The following is a 17532-nucleotide window of genomic DNA, read 5'->3' as shown; positions in this document are numbered from 1 at the left end:
CCGGGGGCCGGGCCGCCCAGAACCTGCCGCGCGCCCTGGGGTGGGGGAGGCGGCGCCGGAGCAGCGCTAGGGGACGGGACGGTAGGCTTGGTCCCCGCAGCCAAGCAGCCCAGCGCCTCGTTCTTCTGCCGCCCTCTGCTTTCTCTCTCCTGCGGCGGCGGCCAGCGCGGACCCACCCTTCGGCGGGACCTGCGCTCTGCCCAGCGACGCCGAGCCGGCGGCTCCCTCCGTGGCCCGGGACCAACCCTGAGCCCGCTGACCGCGGGACCCTCGCGGCTTTCCCATTCCTTGCCGCGGTCCGGGCGCCTCGGGGAAGTGACCCACCCTCCCTCCAGAAGGAGGAAGGAGGGGATAGCGCCAAGCGCAGTGAAACCTAGAGCTGGCCAGTCGGAGTGGGCACTGCGCGGGGGCATTGTGTGTGTATGAGCGTGTGAGACTGTGTGTGTGCGCGCGTGCAGCGTCGTGTCTGTCTCGGAGTGCGCTCTGGGAGGTCCCATCCCGAAGGGGCGGAGCGCAGGGGGCCGAGGCTCGGGCTCCGCGCCGGGGCAGAGTCCCGTGGAGCCCGAGCGCAGAGGAGGCGGCCGGCGGGACGGCGCGCCTGGCGGCCGGGCGGGTGCACTGAAGGAAGGCCTGGGCATCTTCGGCCCGGCCGCGGCCCCTGCCCCGAGGTGTCGGCCTCGGCGGCTGTGCCCGCTTCAACTCACGTCCGCGGACCTGCCTGCGGGGAAGAAACTCGAACGCCAAGAGCCAGAGCGCCGCGGAGCCGGCCCGCCCCGTCCGCCTGGGGTGCGCCGCGGGAGAGCGAGGTCCCAGCAGCTGCACGGCCGTCCGGCGTCGAAGGTGTCGGGAGCGCGCCGGGCCCGGAGCCCGAAAGGCTCGCACCATGAGCGGCGGCGAAGTGGTCTGCTCGGGATGGCTCCGCAAGTCCCCCCCGGAGAAAAAGTTAAAGCGTTATGTAAGTAGAGCTCGGCCCCCGTTACCCTCCCTGGGCGGCTCGCGTGCCGACTGCTCCTTCTCTTTAGTCCCCATCCCTTCCCTGTAGGCCCCTTCCCTGCCAGGCTGGGGACCCAGGCTGGACACTCATGCCCGGGCCTCCGCTTGGCCAGGCATCTTTCTTTCTCCAGATTGCAGACTGGAGAAATTTCTTTCTCCATCGGCCCTTAGGAAGGCCTGGTGTGGCCAGCTGAGCGCCTGCTGAGTGTTTTTTGTTGTTCCTTTTAGCAGGGGCGAGGGGGAGAGCATTTTCCTTTCGTTAGACCTGCACCGAATTCTCAGGGGCTGCTGTGTAGTAAATTTCCCGCACTGAGAAAACCACGGAGGTATTAAAACTCACCAGCCCTCTCTTTGGACCGCCCTCCCTCCCGCCTTCCCTACGGGATGGTTTCGGAAAGCGGACGGGAGACCTGGGAAGTTGGCGATAGAGCCGAGCATCTCCAATCCGCTCCACGGAAAAGAAAAAAAAAGTTATTACGCGCCCTACCGTTTGCTTAGCGGGGTTCACACTTTCTCGGTTTTGAATCGAGGGACGTTGGAGTTTGGCCCGAGAGCCTTGGCAGTTTGCTGCGAGAGGAGGGCGCTGCGGGGAGCCTGATGGCTGGTGTTCGGGCGCCTTGGACACGCTGTCAAACCCCGTGGGAGGGGACAGCCAAGGCCAGTTAGGAGTTGTGTGTTATGGTCCTTTCCCAGGCCACCACAGTTGTTTCGTGGTATTTGTGTAATTGATACAAGATGCTGATTATGTGTTAAGCCGTTTTAGCCGTTAGGGGAAATATTCCTTGAAAGAACCAACGTTACTGCAGCGGAAGTCTGTCCTCTTTGGGGAGTCTGGGATCTTATCCCCTTCTCCCCCATTGATTCTTCTGTCGCTGCCCACAGCAAAGAAAAGAAATGACACCTTTGCCCTGGCTTATGGAGCAAATATTTGTCTAGTAAAGTATGTCTCAAAAGCACAATATGTGCCCCCTTAAATATAAATTTGCTAACGGGGAGAGTAATAATGGACCCTGTTTCTTGTGGAAGGATGTCTACACTCAATGCGAGAGCTCGAGGTAACCCTGTTAGTTTACTTGCATAGAACGGAGTGAAGTGCAATATTTAACTTCGCCCACAACTCACCAGTGAGTTTCTGGTTTACTTGCTGCCAGAATTTGCTATAGGCAAGTAGTTCTCCTTTAAGGATTTGATGCCACAAATCCTAAGGATGTTCTTCAGAGATTTTAAAAATTCTTCCAAATCCCCTCTCTCCATCTATCACAGTTTGCCCAAGTATTCTGGTAAATATGGTGACTTTATTCTAAAAGTTGGGATGAGAAGCAGTGTGTCTTTCAGTTGGGAGTTCTGTGTGTATGTGTTGTATGTATGTGTGGGGAGAGGGTGTGGTTTGATGTTTTTGTTTTGAGAAGGTACTGTTTAGGAAATGATTGATTCTTGGGGAAACTAAAGAACACTACATTAGCTGGAATAGGTAGTGGTAATAGAGATTTAATGCGTTCTTTCACGTGTTTGGTTTATGGCTCTCTCAAAAGATGCCACACACTAGACTAGGGACCATAAAATTAAAAAAACAAAAAACAAAAAAACCCAGTAGGAAAAAAGCCTTGTCTCTTGGGCTTGCAATTTAATGTACTATTAAAAATCAGCCCAAACAATTACATCTTAACTGGGACCAAGAAAATAGAAATTCTCAATTTAAGAATTTTAATATTTCATCTGATCATTACAACAGTTTTATGAGGCAGTTATTATCTGTCTTAACAAATGAGAACACAATCTACGGAACCAGAGTGTACCAGAAACAGGATTTGAACCCAGATCTGCCTGCCTGCCTGCCTGCCTGGGCTTTAAAAGGTTAACGCCTCTTATCAAGTTTATGTGGTGCTGAGGCTGGGTCATGTGGATAGGACCTTTCAGGTTATGACTTTCTGTGAGTCTATGGATATAACATGCAAGGAAGAGTGGACTGTGGATCAGAGGTGCCGTGCTGAAGAAACACAGGACAAGCATATGTAGAAAAGGAAGCCATATCCATGTCAATGTATGGCAAAAACCACCACAATATTGTAAAGTAATTAGCCTCCAATTAAAATAAATTAATTTAAAAAAAAGAAAAGGAAGCCAGCAACTCCACGTGCTTTCTAATTGTGTGCCCAAGTTGAGCCCTATGGCCATTTCATAGATGTTTTCAGGAACAGGCTCATGTAGACGGAAATCACAGGATATGTCAGAGGAACAGTGGGCTCCCTCAATTGTTGTCGACTGCGGGCAGAATATACCTAACAGCTGAGAGAGGCAGGGCACTAGGGTTTTCCTTCCACACTAATCAGTCCATGGATACAGCCCAGGAAGACTGTGGGGAGGGTGGCTGCCAAAATTGAGGGGTCTAAGAGAATTACTGGAGTCTTATAAGCTAAATTGAGGCTTGTCTTAATTTGCACTGTCAAGGTGATTGCCCAGAAGATTCTGACATTTCCAGATGATTGCTGTTTGGCTTCATATTCAATATAGATAGTTTTGGCTAATACACCTTTACCTCTCAAAGATATGGCATATATATACATGCATCTCCTCTGCTGAGTTTGGTTTTCATGTAAAATCTTTATTTTCTGGATGAAAGGAAACATTGTTGACCACCCAATAGGCAAAATGTTGCTTGATAATGATTTTGAATGAACAAATTCTCTGTGATAAGATATCTTGACTTCCTGGTACCATAATCGCTACAGGAGACTTCAGGGAGTTTTTGGGCATTGATTTTGGGGGGCGGGGGGACACTTGGCCCAGAGGACTTTGATAGTTGTCTCACTGTTTTCCAATATTTATAAGAGTAGTTCAAGCATTGATTAAGAGAATCCATCAGGGCTTTTAAGTGACAAAATATTGTTTTAGTTTTATCTCCAAAGTCATCTCAAGTTATGGCCCCAATGCATTCTACTTACAACTCCATTTTATGTTGCTTTTTAAATTTGTATTAGTCAGCAGCATTGTTTTTACATATTAGTATGTCCATCTGCTATGGAAGTTTTTCTTGAATTTCCTAGAGTGTGACAGTAGCATAAAAGATAGTAAGAAAAAGACTAGTGAGCAGATTCTCCAGCTATATGATAAAAATAATTTTATTGGTTTGTGTGTTTTTGGCCATGCTGGGTCTTTGCTGCTGCAAGGGCTTTCTCTTCTTGAAGAGTGTTGGGGCAACTCCCCAGTTGTGGTGTGGGGGCTTCTTACTGTGATGGCTTCTCATTGCAGAACATGGGCTCGAGGGGCACAGGCTTCAGTAGCAGCACATCGGCTTGTAGTTGAGACTCTTAGGCTCCAGAGCACAGGCTCAATAGTTGTGATGCCTGGGCTTAGTTGTTCTGTGGTATGTGAGATCTTCCCGGATGAGGGATTGAACCCGTGTCTCCTACACTGATAGGTGGATTTTTGTCCACTGTGCCATCCAGGAATCCCTCTCCAGCCTTTTTGTCTCTCTTTTTCTTTCTATGTTTATTTGCAAAAGGGTAAGAACCTCTTGTATGTGTTTCATCCTCTATATTTTTTAAATATAGAATGGAAGTGAAGATTTTTCTGCTTTCTGTTAGTTTTGCTGCTGCTGTGTTGCTGTTTTTGTCCTGTGTTATATATTAAACAGCTGTTTTCTTCCTCTGCTAGGGACCTGCATAGAATAACATACAGATCAATGTCACCAAGGTTATAGAAACCAAGTAAAATCTTGATAGTATACACTCAACAGCGGCGCTCAGATTTTTAAAGAGTTGTTTAAAGACAAATCAACCATTTGAACTAATGATGAATTTTCATCAGCGGTTGAAATTGTTGCTGAGATAAAAGGTAAGTCTTGAAAACAAAGGACTGCTTCAAGCCAGCTGGCCATCCCCTTGTCTCTGCAGGGGGGAGCTTCCCTATGGCCCGCCTCAAGCCTGGACACCAAGTTTGGGCTCCTCCACGGCCCAGCTGTCCACCTTAGGCTGATGTGCGCTCTCAGCAAGAGAGCCTGCATCTGGGCCAGGGTGAGGTGGCCTGCTAGCGGCGAGCCAGCTGGGGATCAGGACCTCAGCTGGTTCTTGGGTGTGGAATCTATACCCAGCTTGGACTCTGCTCTTCAGCTGTCAGTTTGTAGGATGGTTTCTGTCTGGACATGTGGTTCTGGGAAGGGGCTTAGAAACAGAAATAGCATCTTCCTCCGGGTGGGCACCTGCCATCTTACATGCAAGAGAGAGGCATGGAGAAGGCAAAATAGCAGCATCTCCTTGTTCAGGGACAACCCAGGAGCTGAGCTAAGGTCCCTGCTCGGGAGTGTCACTACAACAAAGAGGACCGTGATGTCTGGAAGCTCTTCCTGCCCTTTTTTGGCAATCCCCATTAGCAGTCAACCGATTTTGAAGTCTTTGCTTACACTGACTGAAGGAGCATCATGGTTCTTTTGAAGGAAATTTTTTCCTGCAGTCCTCACATTAGTGAACATTCAGATTTTGAATGTTTTCTTTTTACCTTTTCCAGTAATGCAGGAAATTTGTTTCTAGTAGCAAAGATCATCAACTAGCAATTACATTAAGTCTTTATGAAAGTTGTTGTTTAGTCTCTCAGTCGTGTCCGGCTCTTCGTGACCCCATGGACTGTAGCCCGCCAGGCTCCTCTGTCCATGGGATTCTCCAGACAAGAATATTGGAGTGGGTTGCCATTTCCTTTTCCAGGGGATCTTCCTGACCCAGGGATCAAACCTGAGTCTCCTGCACTGGCAGACAGATTCTTTACTGCTAAGCCATCAGGGAAGCCTTATGAACGTTAATGATAGTTAATTCTTTGTTGTGCCTGGGATTAGTGATAAGAGTTGCCAATTCCCTACATCTGATTGTTGTCTTTTGGGATTCAAAATTACTCTTAGGAAGGTGTATCCATGTGGAGGGTAGTTTTAGAATTCGGTTTAAAATTTTTTTTTAATTGATCATCTTTGAACAGATACAACAATGTGGCAAGAATTATGCTTGGATAATCTGGTTGACAGGAGAATTGATTATTTCAGTGTGATTTGCCATAATAGGTCTGCTTAAGAATATGAAAGAAATAAGATGACAAAGCGGTTTTAAGACTAAGCAAATTTCCATATTTTGGAGAGGACATAAAAAGTATGTAGATAAAGTCTTGACGATTTTCAGGTTGAGGATGTCTAAGAGTAAGTGCCAGCACTCTATTTTCTTATAGAGACTAACACATGAGAAGGGACATCTTCGCAGGTGGATTACTACTTTATTTTTGAAAGGTTTTGGGTAAGTTGTGCTATGGTAAAAGGAACCCTTGAGTGAGTGTCAGGACCCAGAATTCGCCAGGGTTTTGCTGCTATTCACAAGACCTTTGGATCCTCATGTGAACTTCTGATTCTCAGTTTCCTTATCTGTAAAATGGGGAAGGAGTGGGCAACACATCTATTCATTCTAAATTCTCTTAGCATCTAATGTTCCTCTTCTCAGATGTTCCCTTGGTGGGGAGGGGCAGATGCAGAGCTTCTCAATAGGCCTCCTTTTTTGGGGGAAATAAATCTTAATTTCTTGTTCATCTTAAATGGTCTGGTGAATATATTAGAACTACAGAGGCAGAATTCTTTGGGGACCCTCCAGCCCTTCCCTTAATGGAATGAAGGCTTACTGAGCCCGAGGCTGCCGAGTGCCTGAGCTGAGTGCTGTGTCTATTCAGAGTGGAGGCTCACCAAGTGTCTGTTGACTGAATTAATAAAGAGGTGTCTCTGGAGCTTTTGTAAATCTGCCTTGTGTGGCATCCAGCAGAGGGAAAGGCCCAATCCCTTCCCGTAAGAAGTTTCTAGTCTTTGTGAAGACAAGCTGTAAATGCATGTTCCTTTCAGTCATTTAACAGGAGCTCTGTTTATAAGGCCATATAGGATGAATTGTCAAGTGGTTGATACAGAGAGTAACTGCTTAAGAGTTCAGACTAGCGGGGAGGGAGGTGGAGCCAGTCAGGGAAGACCTCATGAGTGAATTTCAGGCTCTATTCTTGGAAGAATCCAGGTGCTGCTGACAGAAATAGCAGAATCAGAAGGGAAGCCTGGTTTGAAAGGACAGGGACTTGGTTTGGAGTTCAGACATCCCAGTGAGAAGGACGGAGCACCTCTGTTTCATGCGTGGAGTTTGGATGTCAGCTGTAACTTGCAGTTTGAGAAGTTTCCGTCTCTGCCACAATCTCATGCTGCTGATGGGCTCCTGACCACCGGTGAATTTTCTATCCCAGGCGAGAAACAAACCCAACAGCTCCACTTGTCCATCACCTGAACTTATTAAAATTCCGAGGACATGTGTTATTTAAGATTTCTTTATGTCTGTTTGGAACTAAATAATTCATGCTGGCAAGGATTTCGTTTACAACAGAGAGGGAGCATGTTCTGGTGGGAGGGAGAATAAAAGAGCCTTTGATTCATTTGCCTCAGGGTTCCCGCGGGAGGGCCCAGGCTGCCTTGGGCTAGCGTCTTATTTTGGACTTTGGAAGCCATCTTAGCTCAGCTGTGTGAGTGCCAGCCAGCGTTGGAGGAAAAGAGAATAACCCCATTGGATCACACGAACCCCCCTCCTGACTGTGGATGGAAGGGTTTCTCCCATTTCACATTCCTTGCATTAATATGGTGGCTCACTTCCCCCAAGTGAGAGCTCCATCTGAATCTGCCACTTGAACTTGGCTTGAAGTCACAAGGCTTCAGTGCCTCTGTCTCATCCACGAATGTACAGGAAACTTATCAAGACCCAGGTCTCCTTCTGCTCCCCCTCTTAGGCAACAGGCATAAATAAAATCAGCGTTCTTTTCTTCTTCAGATTACTCTTGGGGAAAAGTGGCTCATTATACCATGGATTTCCGCGGTCCTTAAATAAGTAGCCTCTTCATTTGCCAACGCTGGGGGAGCCCTAAGGCAGTGGAGATGAAGATGCAGGCCTGTGGAATTACTGGGGAAAGGCATTTTAGGAACCGGAAAACTTTTTCCCATTCTAGGCTTGTCTGTGTGAGCACCTCATCTCCTACAAGAAGGCATTAACTGGAAAAGAATCTTGTATATTTTAAGCAATTCTTTTATTCATGGAAGCAAAATGCTCCCTTACGGAAAAATTCTCATTGCTGAATGCATATAAAGTAGAACCCAATAGCTTTTGACCCTCCCACAGCCTGCTATTAAAAAAAAAAAAAAAAAAAAGTTAAGACTGCACCGAAATGCATGCTTGGTCGTTATCTGGGTTACATTAGCCCTTGAAGCATTCTGATTACAACTTGTAGCTGCCAAGCCCTGTCCTGCAGTGTTATCTGGTACAGAAATTTTCCATGTGGTTGTTTTTAGCAGAGCTACTATATGCAAACTGCACGTGAAGATGTGAATTGCAAAGAAATAGAGCTTCTAGGAGGGGAAATGTGAGTGATCGTACATTTTTTTTTCTACTCTTTAACTATTCTTTCTGTGTGTTTCGGAGATTTTTATCATAATTCCAAACTGAGTTTTATTTTTATATACTGGAAAGAATGCCAAATTTACCACGAGTTTTTCGTCTGGTGGTAGTTTTTTTTTTCTCCCAGCTTTTTTCTTTGAATTCATAGTTGGCCTAGGTAATTCCTTATGTGTTCAAAACAAAACAATGTCCTAAAAGGAAAAAAACAAATGGCTACATTGTTCCATGAATTAAAAACAATATACCGACAGTCCAAACATTTCTCTTCAATGTAAAACTCTTTAGTCATTTTTTTTAGGAAAGAAAAATACTAAACTTTGCTTTAACTGTCCTGCTTCACTGTTTTTCTTTTCCCTTTTTATCCTTTGTCTTGACTCATGTCGTTTAAATTTTTTGGAAAAGTTTTATACATAGTTCTTTAAGAATATCACACATGGAAAAAGAAAACATTAAAATTGCATTTTACTTTTCATCCTCTGGTTGGAAGCGGTGGAGGGGGGAATGTTAATTAATAATAAGGGTTTGTAACTGACTTTGTTATTGCTTGGTTAAATTGAATATTTGTTGTTATTGCCTAGAGATATTTAGCTGTTACATGTGAAATAAGCAGGTAAATATAATTTTAGTTCCTGCTTGCTTTTGTGAAATATAGAATGCAGGGCAGTAGTATCAGGGCATGGAGAACTCTGTTGTTGTTTTTATTGCATTTGATATTCTGTAATTAGTATTTTGTATTCAATGTTTATCATAATTAATCAGTTAGATTACCCATTGCTATAGAACTTTACCTGCTAACTTTTTTCAAGTGGGTATGTGGTGGAAAGCACTCTTTCCCCAGGAATCCCAACCCTCTTGCTCTCTTCCCCTCTGTTTCCACTTTTCCTCTGTAGTAGAAGCCTCACCACCAACACCACAAAGTATTCAGGTCAAAATCCTTACACACATGTTCTTTTACCTATTCTCTGAAATGGGGGGAGTTATTTATGTCCTGTTATGTGGTAATCAAGACTAGGAATCAGAGTGTTCCAGCCAGCAAGTTGATTGTTTTTCTCTCCCGAAATGCACTTTTTAGTCACTACTGTTGGGAATTGCAGTTAGGCTACTTTCTAACTGGCCGGACCCCTCCCTGAAATGACAACCTAGTTCAAGATTTAAGTACCTGCTGTGCTTTCTCACCCCAGTCCTCACACATTCCGATCGGTGCCTAAGCCAGAGTCATCCTAGCCAAGAAGAAAGTGCTTCTGATTGGGGATGACCGTCTGATCTGGGGGCAAGACATGCTTTAATCTTTGTCTCTTAGAGGAGAGACACTTGGTAAAATGCTACCTCAAATGATTGGAATTCCACTGGTGTTACCTAGAATTCGACAAAGAAGGCTCTTGGGCTAGGGAAGTAGTATCTGAAGTGGTCTTCTCTGGTGGCTCAGACGGTAAAGAATCAGGCAGCAGTGTAGGAGATCCGGGTCTGATCCTTGGGTCAGGAAGAGCCCCTGGAGAAGGGAATGGCAATCCACTCCAGTATTCTTGCCTGGAGAATTCTATGGAGGGAGGACAGTCCATGGGGTTGCAGACACACACCCCCCTCACCCCCCCTTCTGGCAAGGTTATAATTGACCCCAAAGTTGTGTAGGAGGACTGGGTTTTACAAGATCCCCCTGACAATTTCAGATTTAAATGGTTGAAGTGTGGGGGAAAGGTAAAAGGGAATCCTGAGCAAGTGAGAATGTGGAGCATTTGAGAAGTTAGTTTGTTCCCGGCGATGCTGTTGTGCTTGTGTGCTCGGTCGTGTCTGACTCTTTCGGGACCCCATGGATTGTAGCCCACTAGGCTCCGCTGTCTGCGGGATTTTCCAGGCAAGAAAACGAGTGGGTTGCCATTTCCTGCACCAGGGATCTTCCCAACCCAGGGATCGAACCCGGGTCTCCCACGTTGCAGGCAGACGCTTTACCGTCTGAGCCACCAGGGAGGCCACTGAGCCACCTGGGAAGCTGGTGATGCTGTTGCATAAAACCAAAGCCATTTGAGTACTCTTCCCAGGGCATCTAGGTCATTTACCAAAAGTGCATAAAATTAAATTCATGCTATATAACAGTATTCTTTCTTCCTTCTCTTCATTTAAGCAGTGAAATAGTCCAAATGGGAAAAGCATAGCTGGTGTATTTATAGTTTTAGCATATTTTTTTCTGGATGATTTTCATAATGACCCATAGTGTACACAGTAGAAGATATGTACACATGATCTATTTACAAAGAAAATTATGGCTTCATCTATCATTCTTTGGTGTTTGTAATAGGATATGAATTTCCAGAGGACAAAGATGGCATTTGTTCTCTGCGTCTGAAGTGCACAGTGTGGTACCTGGCACAGTCTTTTGAATAGCATGACCGAGTGATTGTCAAATTCTAAGCCTGAAATTATAAATCATCTAGTTCAATGTTTCTCAACCTTTTCTAGCCTATTTTTTTTATCACGTGTTATTTGAGTGTCCAGTGGTTTTTAATCCAGTTTTATTTTCTATGATTTGCATTACAAAAACAAGCCGCTACATCGAGTATCTTTCCCAATTACACTTATCTCCTTCCCTAGCGGAAGAGTTCAGCCTCCTCTTTTTACAGGAATTGGCCTCCGGGAGACTTCATTGATTTGTCCAAGGTCATACAAGTTAACCAGCTGTTCTGGCAGGGCCAGATCTCTTACTTGGGAGGTCAGGCCCTGCAGTCCTTGGTGGAATGCTAGCTGAGAATAAGGCCTTGGGAGGAATTCAGGAGAGGCCCAAGAGCACGCTGCCTCCATCTACAGGAGTCCACGTGCTGCTGGGGACATAGAGGGCGCTGGATAACGCAAATTATGCTATGATCAGTGATGTGTGGTACCACGGTCTAGAAGAATTCAGCCGAGGGAGGTGAGTTCAAGGACGCAAGGAAGGTATTATGAAGGGATCCAGAGAGATTTCGCCAGGACCGTAAAAGGTGGATTCTGTTTTCAAAGACAGGGCTAGGGTGAGACTCCTGTACCTCCCTTTCCCAGCCAGACTCACAGGTGGGTTGTGTCCACTTGATCTCCGCCTCTTCCTTACTTGCTGCTCATCTCATAATGGAATACAGCCCGGGTCTTTTTCGTCCCTTCTTATCTAACTGATTTACCCCAAGGTCCCCCGTGGTTGTCCAGTCTAGCAGAACTAGATCTGAACGTTTTATTTTTGTTTATTTACTTACTGGCTGCTCTGGGTCTTGGTTGCTGCACTCAGGCTTTCTCTGGTTGTGGTGAGCAGGGGCTACTCTTGGTTGTGGAACACAGGCTTCTCATTGTGGTGGCTTCTCGTTGCGGAACACAGGCTCTGAGGCTGCAGGAGTTGTGGTATGTAGGCACAGTAGTTGTGGCACATGGGCTTAGTTGCCCCGTGGCGTGTGGCATCTTCCTGGACCAGGGACTGAACTCGTGTCCCCTGAATTGGCAGATGGATTCTCAACCACTGGGCCACCAGGGAAGTCCGATCTGAACTTGTTAATTCTTATTTTTCATGGCACTCTTGACTCCACCGTTGGAGATGGTCAGTAGTCTTCTCAAAGTATGTTCTTCCCCGTACCTTCCTGATGTCAGGCTCTGGTTTCTGGAAGTGTTGGTGCTCCTAAGGGCTCTAGTGCCAGCTAGCCCTGGCTGATCTCTCATGTCATGCTATTAGTAGTTCTTCACCCACTGGGAGTTCATGAACCTTTTTGAAAATTTGGTAATAGCTCTATGTTCTTCATTTTCACAGAATTCTTTTTTTTTTTTTGCTTGACTTGTGCCCACATCATGGTGGTTGTTCAGTATTTCTTTTTTAATGAAGTATAGTTGATTTACAGGTTTGTTACTTTCCAGCAAAGTGATTCAGTTGTATATATTGAATGTATATATATATATACTTTTTCAAATTATTTCCCATTATAGGTTATTACAAGATATTAAGTATCATTGCCCATACTATACAGTAGGTTCTTGTTGATTATCTATTTTATATATGGTAGTTTCCATAAAAATTGATGCTCTCGAATTGTGGTGCTGGAGAAGACTCTTGAGAGTCCCTTGGACAGCAAGGAGGTCAATCTTAAAGGAAATCAATCCTGAATATTCACTGGAAGGACTGATACTGAAGCTGAAGCTCCAGTATTTTGGCCACCTGATGTGAAGAGCCCCCTCACTGGAAAAGACCCTGATGCTGGGAAAGATTGAAGGTGGGAGGAGAAGGGGATGACAGAGGATGAGATGGTTGGATGGCATCACTGACTCAATGGACATGAGTTTGAGCAAGCTCTAGGAGGCAGTGATGGACAGGGAGGCCTGGCGTGCTGCAGTCCATGGGGTCACAAAGAGTCGGACACAACTGAGCGACTGAACAGAAGTGTCCCTAGAATTCCTCCAAACTGACGCACAAACCTTATTGTCTTCTTCATGTTCCCTAACCTTTTTAAGTCCATCTATGGACCTTAAAGTCCAGTGAAATGCCCCTGAATTATGTGCTGATGATTCAAAGATACAGTTGCAGCACATTTCTCGCTCCTCATCCCTGGCTCTGAGGGGTGAGTAGATCCCTAACGGCTTCGACCCCCACAGCAACGCAGAGCTGCGCTCACCATCCTCTCCCTAAATCTGTCCTCTCGTCCTCCTGCTGTTCGCTCTCTCTAGTCAGTCACGCCAGCTTCCCTGCAACCCTCCTCTCCCCTCCAGCTTAAACCAGATGGTTTTCTTTGTTCTCTCCTTCTCCACACCCAGTGACCAAATCCTGTCTGTTTTATCTTCCAAAGATCTCTTGACTTCTTGACCTATGTGTTGCCTAAAGCTGTCTTTTTGCCTTTCTGTGGGGATTTTTACAATAGCCAGTCCACTGCCTGGCTCCATCCTTCCTGAGTCACTTCAGTAGTGTCTGACTCTTTGCGACCCCAGGGGCTGTAGCCCGCCAGGCTCCTGCATCCATGGAATTCTCCAGGTAAGATTGCTGGAGGGGTTGCCTTGCTCTCGTCTAGGGGACCTTCCCCATCCAAGATTCAAACCCATGTCTTCTGCATCTCCTGCACTGCAAGTATGTTCTTTACCCTGAGCCACTGAGGAAGCCCGTCTATACCAATGCATAGATATTAATATAGTGATATCTACTGACAGATAGATATTTGTTGTTTAGTCACTAAGTCATGTCTGACTCTTTGCAACCCCATGGACTGTAACCCTCCAGGCTCCTCTGCCCAGGGAATTCTCCAGGCAAGCATACTGGAGTAGGCTGCTGTCTCCTCCTCCAGGGGACCTTCCTGGCCCAGGGATCAAATGTGCGTCTCTTACATCTCCTGCACTGCCAGGCACTTTACCACTAGAGCCACCTGGAAAGCCCGTCCTTGTGCCCATTCAAACTGTCCTCATCAGGGCAGCCAGCACAGCCTTTCTGAAACCCTGATCATCCCAGTTTGAGGCTGCCCTGCAGGGTTCCTTAGCTCGGAGGAATGCTCAACCCCCCACCGCACCCCCCCCACCCGCTCTCTCTCTCTCTTGGCTGGCAGGGCTTTCTGTGATGTGGGCCCGTACTGAACTTCCAGGTCCCCACTTGGCCTCGTGATCGGTCACTCTGCCCTTGACCTGCACTGTGTGCTTCTCTCTGCCAGGAATTCCTGGCCCCACCCGCTCTGCCGCCACTCCCAGGCTACCCCTGGAGCCTCCCCTGAACTCCCCACCACCAGCATCACTCATCCATGCAGACCCCGTGGACCCAGAGTGTCTGTTTTGTTCTCCGTTGATGCTTGTTCATTCCTGCAGCACAGCACCCATCACCACAGATTGCACTTGTTTGTTTCATTCTTGGCTTCCCATTTAGAGGCCAAGTCCACGTGACTATTCATGGTACTTTTGCCCTTGTGGGTTCCCATCCCCCACTCAAAAAAAAAAAAAAGAAAATTTTATTTTGCACTCATATCCAGATAAAGATGAATATATTCCAAGGTGGATTTATTAGTAGGTAGCTGTTAGGGACACACCACTCCAGTACTCTTGCCTGGAAGACCCCGTGGACGGAGGAGCCTGCTGGGCTGCAGTCCATGGGGTCATGAAAAGTCGGACACGACTGAGAGACTTAACTTTCACTTTTCACTTTAATGCGCTGGAGAAGGAAATGGCAACCCACTCCAGTGTTCTTGCTTGGAGAATCCCAGGGACGGAGGAGCCTGGTGGGCTGCCATCTGTGGGGTCACACAGAGTCGGACACGATTGAAGCAACTTAGCAGCAGCTGCAGCAGCCGTTAGGGAGCTGACTGTGGCTTAGGTAATGAACTCCTTATTGCCCAATTCAGACTTAAATTGAAGAAAGTAGGGAAAACCACTAGACCATTCAGGTATGACCTAAATCAAATTCCTTATGACTATACAGTGGAAGTGAGAAATAGTTTTAAAGGACTAGATCTGATAGAGTGCCTGATGAACTATGGACGGAGGTTTGTGACTTTGTATAGGAGACAGGGATCAAGACCATCCCCATGGAAAAGAAATGCAAAAAAGCAAAATGGCTGTCTGGGGAGGCCTTACAAATAGCTGTGAAAAAAAGATAAATGAAAAGCAAAGGAGAAAAGGAAAGATATAAGTATGTGAATGCAGAGTTCCAAAGAATAGCAAGGAGAGATAAGAAAGCCTTCCTCAGCGATCAATGAAAGAAATAGAGGAAAACCACAGAATGGGAAAGACTAGAGATCTCTTCAAGAAAATTAGAGATACTAAGGGACTATTTCATGCAAAGATAAGCTCGATAAAGGACAGAAATGGTATGGGCCTAACAGAAGCAGAAGATATTAAGAAGAGGTGGCAAGAATACACAGAAGAATTGTACAAAAAAATCTTCATGACTAACATAATCACGATGGTGTGATCACTCACCTAGAGCCAGACATCCTGGAGTGTGAAGTCAAGTGGGCCTTGGACAGCATCGCTACGAACAAAGCTAGTGGAGGTGATGGAATTCCAGTGGAGCTATTTCAAATCCTGGAAGATGATGCTGTGAAAGTGCTGCACTCAATATGCCAGCAAATTTGGAAAACTCAGCAGTGGCCACAGGACTGGAAAAGGTCAGTTTTCATTCCAATCCCAAAGAAAGGCAATGCCAAAGAATGCTCAAACTACTGCACAATTGCACTCATTTCTCAAGGCAATTGCCTGGAAAATCCCATGGATAGAGGAGCCTGGAAGGCTGCAGTCCGTGGGGTTGCTGAGGGTCAGACATGACTGAGCGACTTCACTTTCACTTTTCACTTTCATGCATTGGAGAAGGAAATGGCAACCCACTCCAGTGTTCTTGCCTGGAGAATCCCAGGGACGGGGGAGCCTGGTGGGCTGCCGTCTATGGGGTCACACAGAGTCGGACATGACTGAAGTGACTTAGCAGCAGCAGCACACACTAGTAAAGTAATGCTCAAAATTCTCAAAGCCAGGCTTCAGCAATACGTGAACCATAAACTTCCAGATGTTCAAGCTGGTTATAGAAAAGGCAGAGGAACCAGAGATCAAATTGCCAATATCCTCTGGATCATGGAAAAAGCAAGAGAGTTGCAGAAAAACATCTATTTCTGCTTTATTGACTGTGCCAAAGCCTTTGACTGTGTGGATCACAATAAACTGTGGAAAATTCTGAAAGAGATGGGAATACCAGACCACCTGACCTGCCTCTTGAGAAACCTATATGCAGGTCGGGAAGCAACAGTTAGAACTGGACGTGGAACAACAGACTGGTTCCAAATAGGAAAAGGAGTCCGTCAAGGCTGTATATAGTCACCCTGCTTATTTAACTTATATGCAGAGTACATCATGAGAAATGCTGGGCTGGAAGAAGCACAAGCTGGAATCAAGATTGCCCGGAGAAATATCAATAACCTCAGATATGCAGATGACACCACCCTTATGGCAGAAAGTGAAGAGGAGCTAAAAAGCCTCTTGATGAAAGTGAAAGAGGAGAATGAAAAAGTTGGCTTAAAGCTCAACATTCAGAAAACAAAGATCATGGCATCCGGTCCCATCACTTCATGGGAAATAGATGGGGAAACAGTAGAAACAGTGTCAGACTTTATTTTTGGGGGCTCCAAAATCACTGCAGATGGTGATTGCAGCCATGAAATTAAAAGATGCTTACTCTTTGGAAGGAAAGTTATGACCAACCTAGATAGCATATTCAAAAGCAGAGACATTACTTTGCCAACAAAGGTCCGTCTAGTCAAGGCTATGGTTTTTCCAGTGGTCATGTATGGGTGTGAGAGTTGGACTGTGAAGAAAGCTGAGCGCCAAAGAATTGATGCTTTTGAACTGTGGTGTTGGAGAAGACTCTTGAGGGTCCCTTGGACTGCAAGGAGATCCAACCAGTCCATTCTGAAGGAGATCAGCCCTGGGATTTCTTTGGAAGGAATGATGCTAAAGCTGAAATTCCAGTACTTTGGCCACTTCATGCGAAGAGTTAACTCATTGGGAAAGACTCTGATGCTGGGAGGGACTGGGGGCAGGAGGAGAAGGGGACGACAGAGGATGAGATGGCTGGATGACAACACCGACTCAACGGATGTGAGTTTGGGTGAACTCCGGGAGTTGGTGATGGACAGGGAGGCCTGGCATGCTGCAATTTATGGGGTCTCAAAGAGTCGGACACGATTGAGTGACTGAACTGAACTGAGCTGTTATTCTTTTTTTTTTTTTTAAGCTGTTATGATGTTCATTTTTTTATTCTGCTTTTAAAAAAAATCCTATTAAGACACTTTTCTGGGCTCCTTAAAATCTTATGGGCTCTAACACTTTGTGACCTATGCCTGATGGATACCTTGGCTTTGTTAAGCAAATAGAAATCCTCTGGTGATAAAGCAGACAGCTGATTGATTGTGACTAGGACAGGCGAGAAGCCCCCTCAGTTATTTTCTTATGTGGCATGTTTATGGTGGTTTGAATAGCCCCCTAATGTATTACGATTGTGTATTATCGTCCCTGGTAATGGAAAAATATATTTTAAAACCTAGATTTGTGAACTTAAGAAATATATGTGTGTATGTATGTGTATGTTATTTATATGTAGAGTCTAGGCTGGTCATAGCTTTTGAGGAAGAAAAAGCTAGAC

General features: G+C 45.9%; 1 protein-coding gene across 4 annotated transcripts in view; it reads left to right on the top strand.

Moving 5' to 3' along the window:
* Positions 1 to 749: 749 nt before the first annotated feature.
* The window catches only part of GAB1 (GRB2 associated binding protein 1), a 125008-nt gene continuing 108225 nt past the window's right edge, over positions 750 to 17532 (top strand). For 3 of the 4 annotated variants that reach the window (XM_040250450.1, XM_040250451.1, XM_040250449.1), the window contains exon 1: positions 798 to 955. In XM_040250450.1, coding sequence (XP_040106384.1) covers positions 884 to 955 — 72 coding nt within the window. In that variant the 5' untranslated portion in view covers positions 798 to 883. Of the gene's footprint in view, positions 956 to 17532 lie in introns of all 4 variants that reach the window. The other variant, XM_040250452.1, reaches the window with a different exon arrangement.

This window comes from Oryx dammah, unplaced genomic scaffold (assembly GCF_014754425.2).
Source record: "Oryx dammah isolate SB20612 unplaced genomic scaffold, SCBI_Odam_1.1 HiC_scaffold_12, whole genome shotgun sequence".
In the NCBI taxonomy this organism is placed as follows: Eukaryota; Metazoa; Chordata; class Mammalia; order Artiodactyla; family Bovidae; genus Oryx; species Oryx dammah.
The sequence above is the reverse complement of the archived record's forward strand: the minus strand, read 5'-3'. Positions and strand labels throughout refer to the sequence as shown.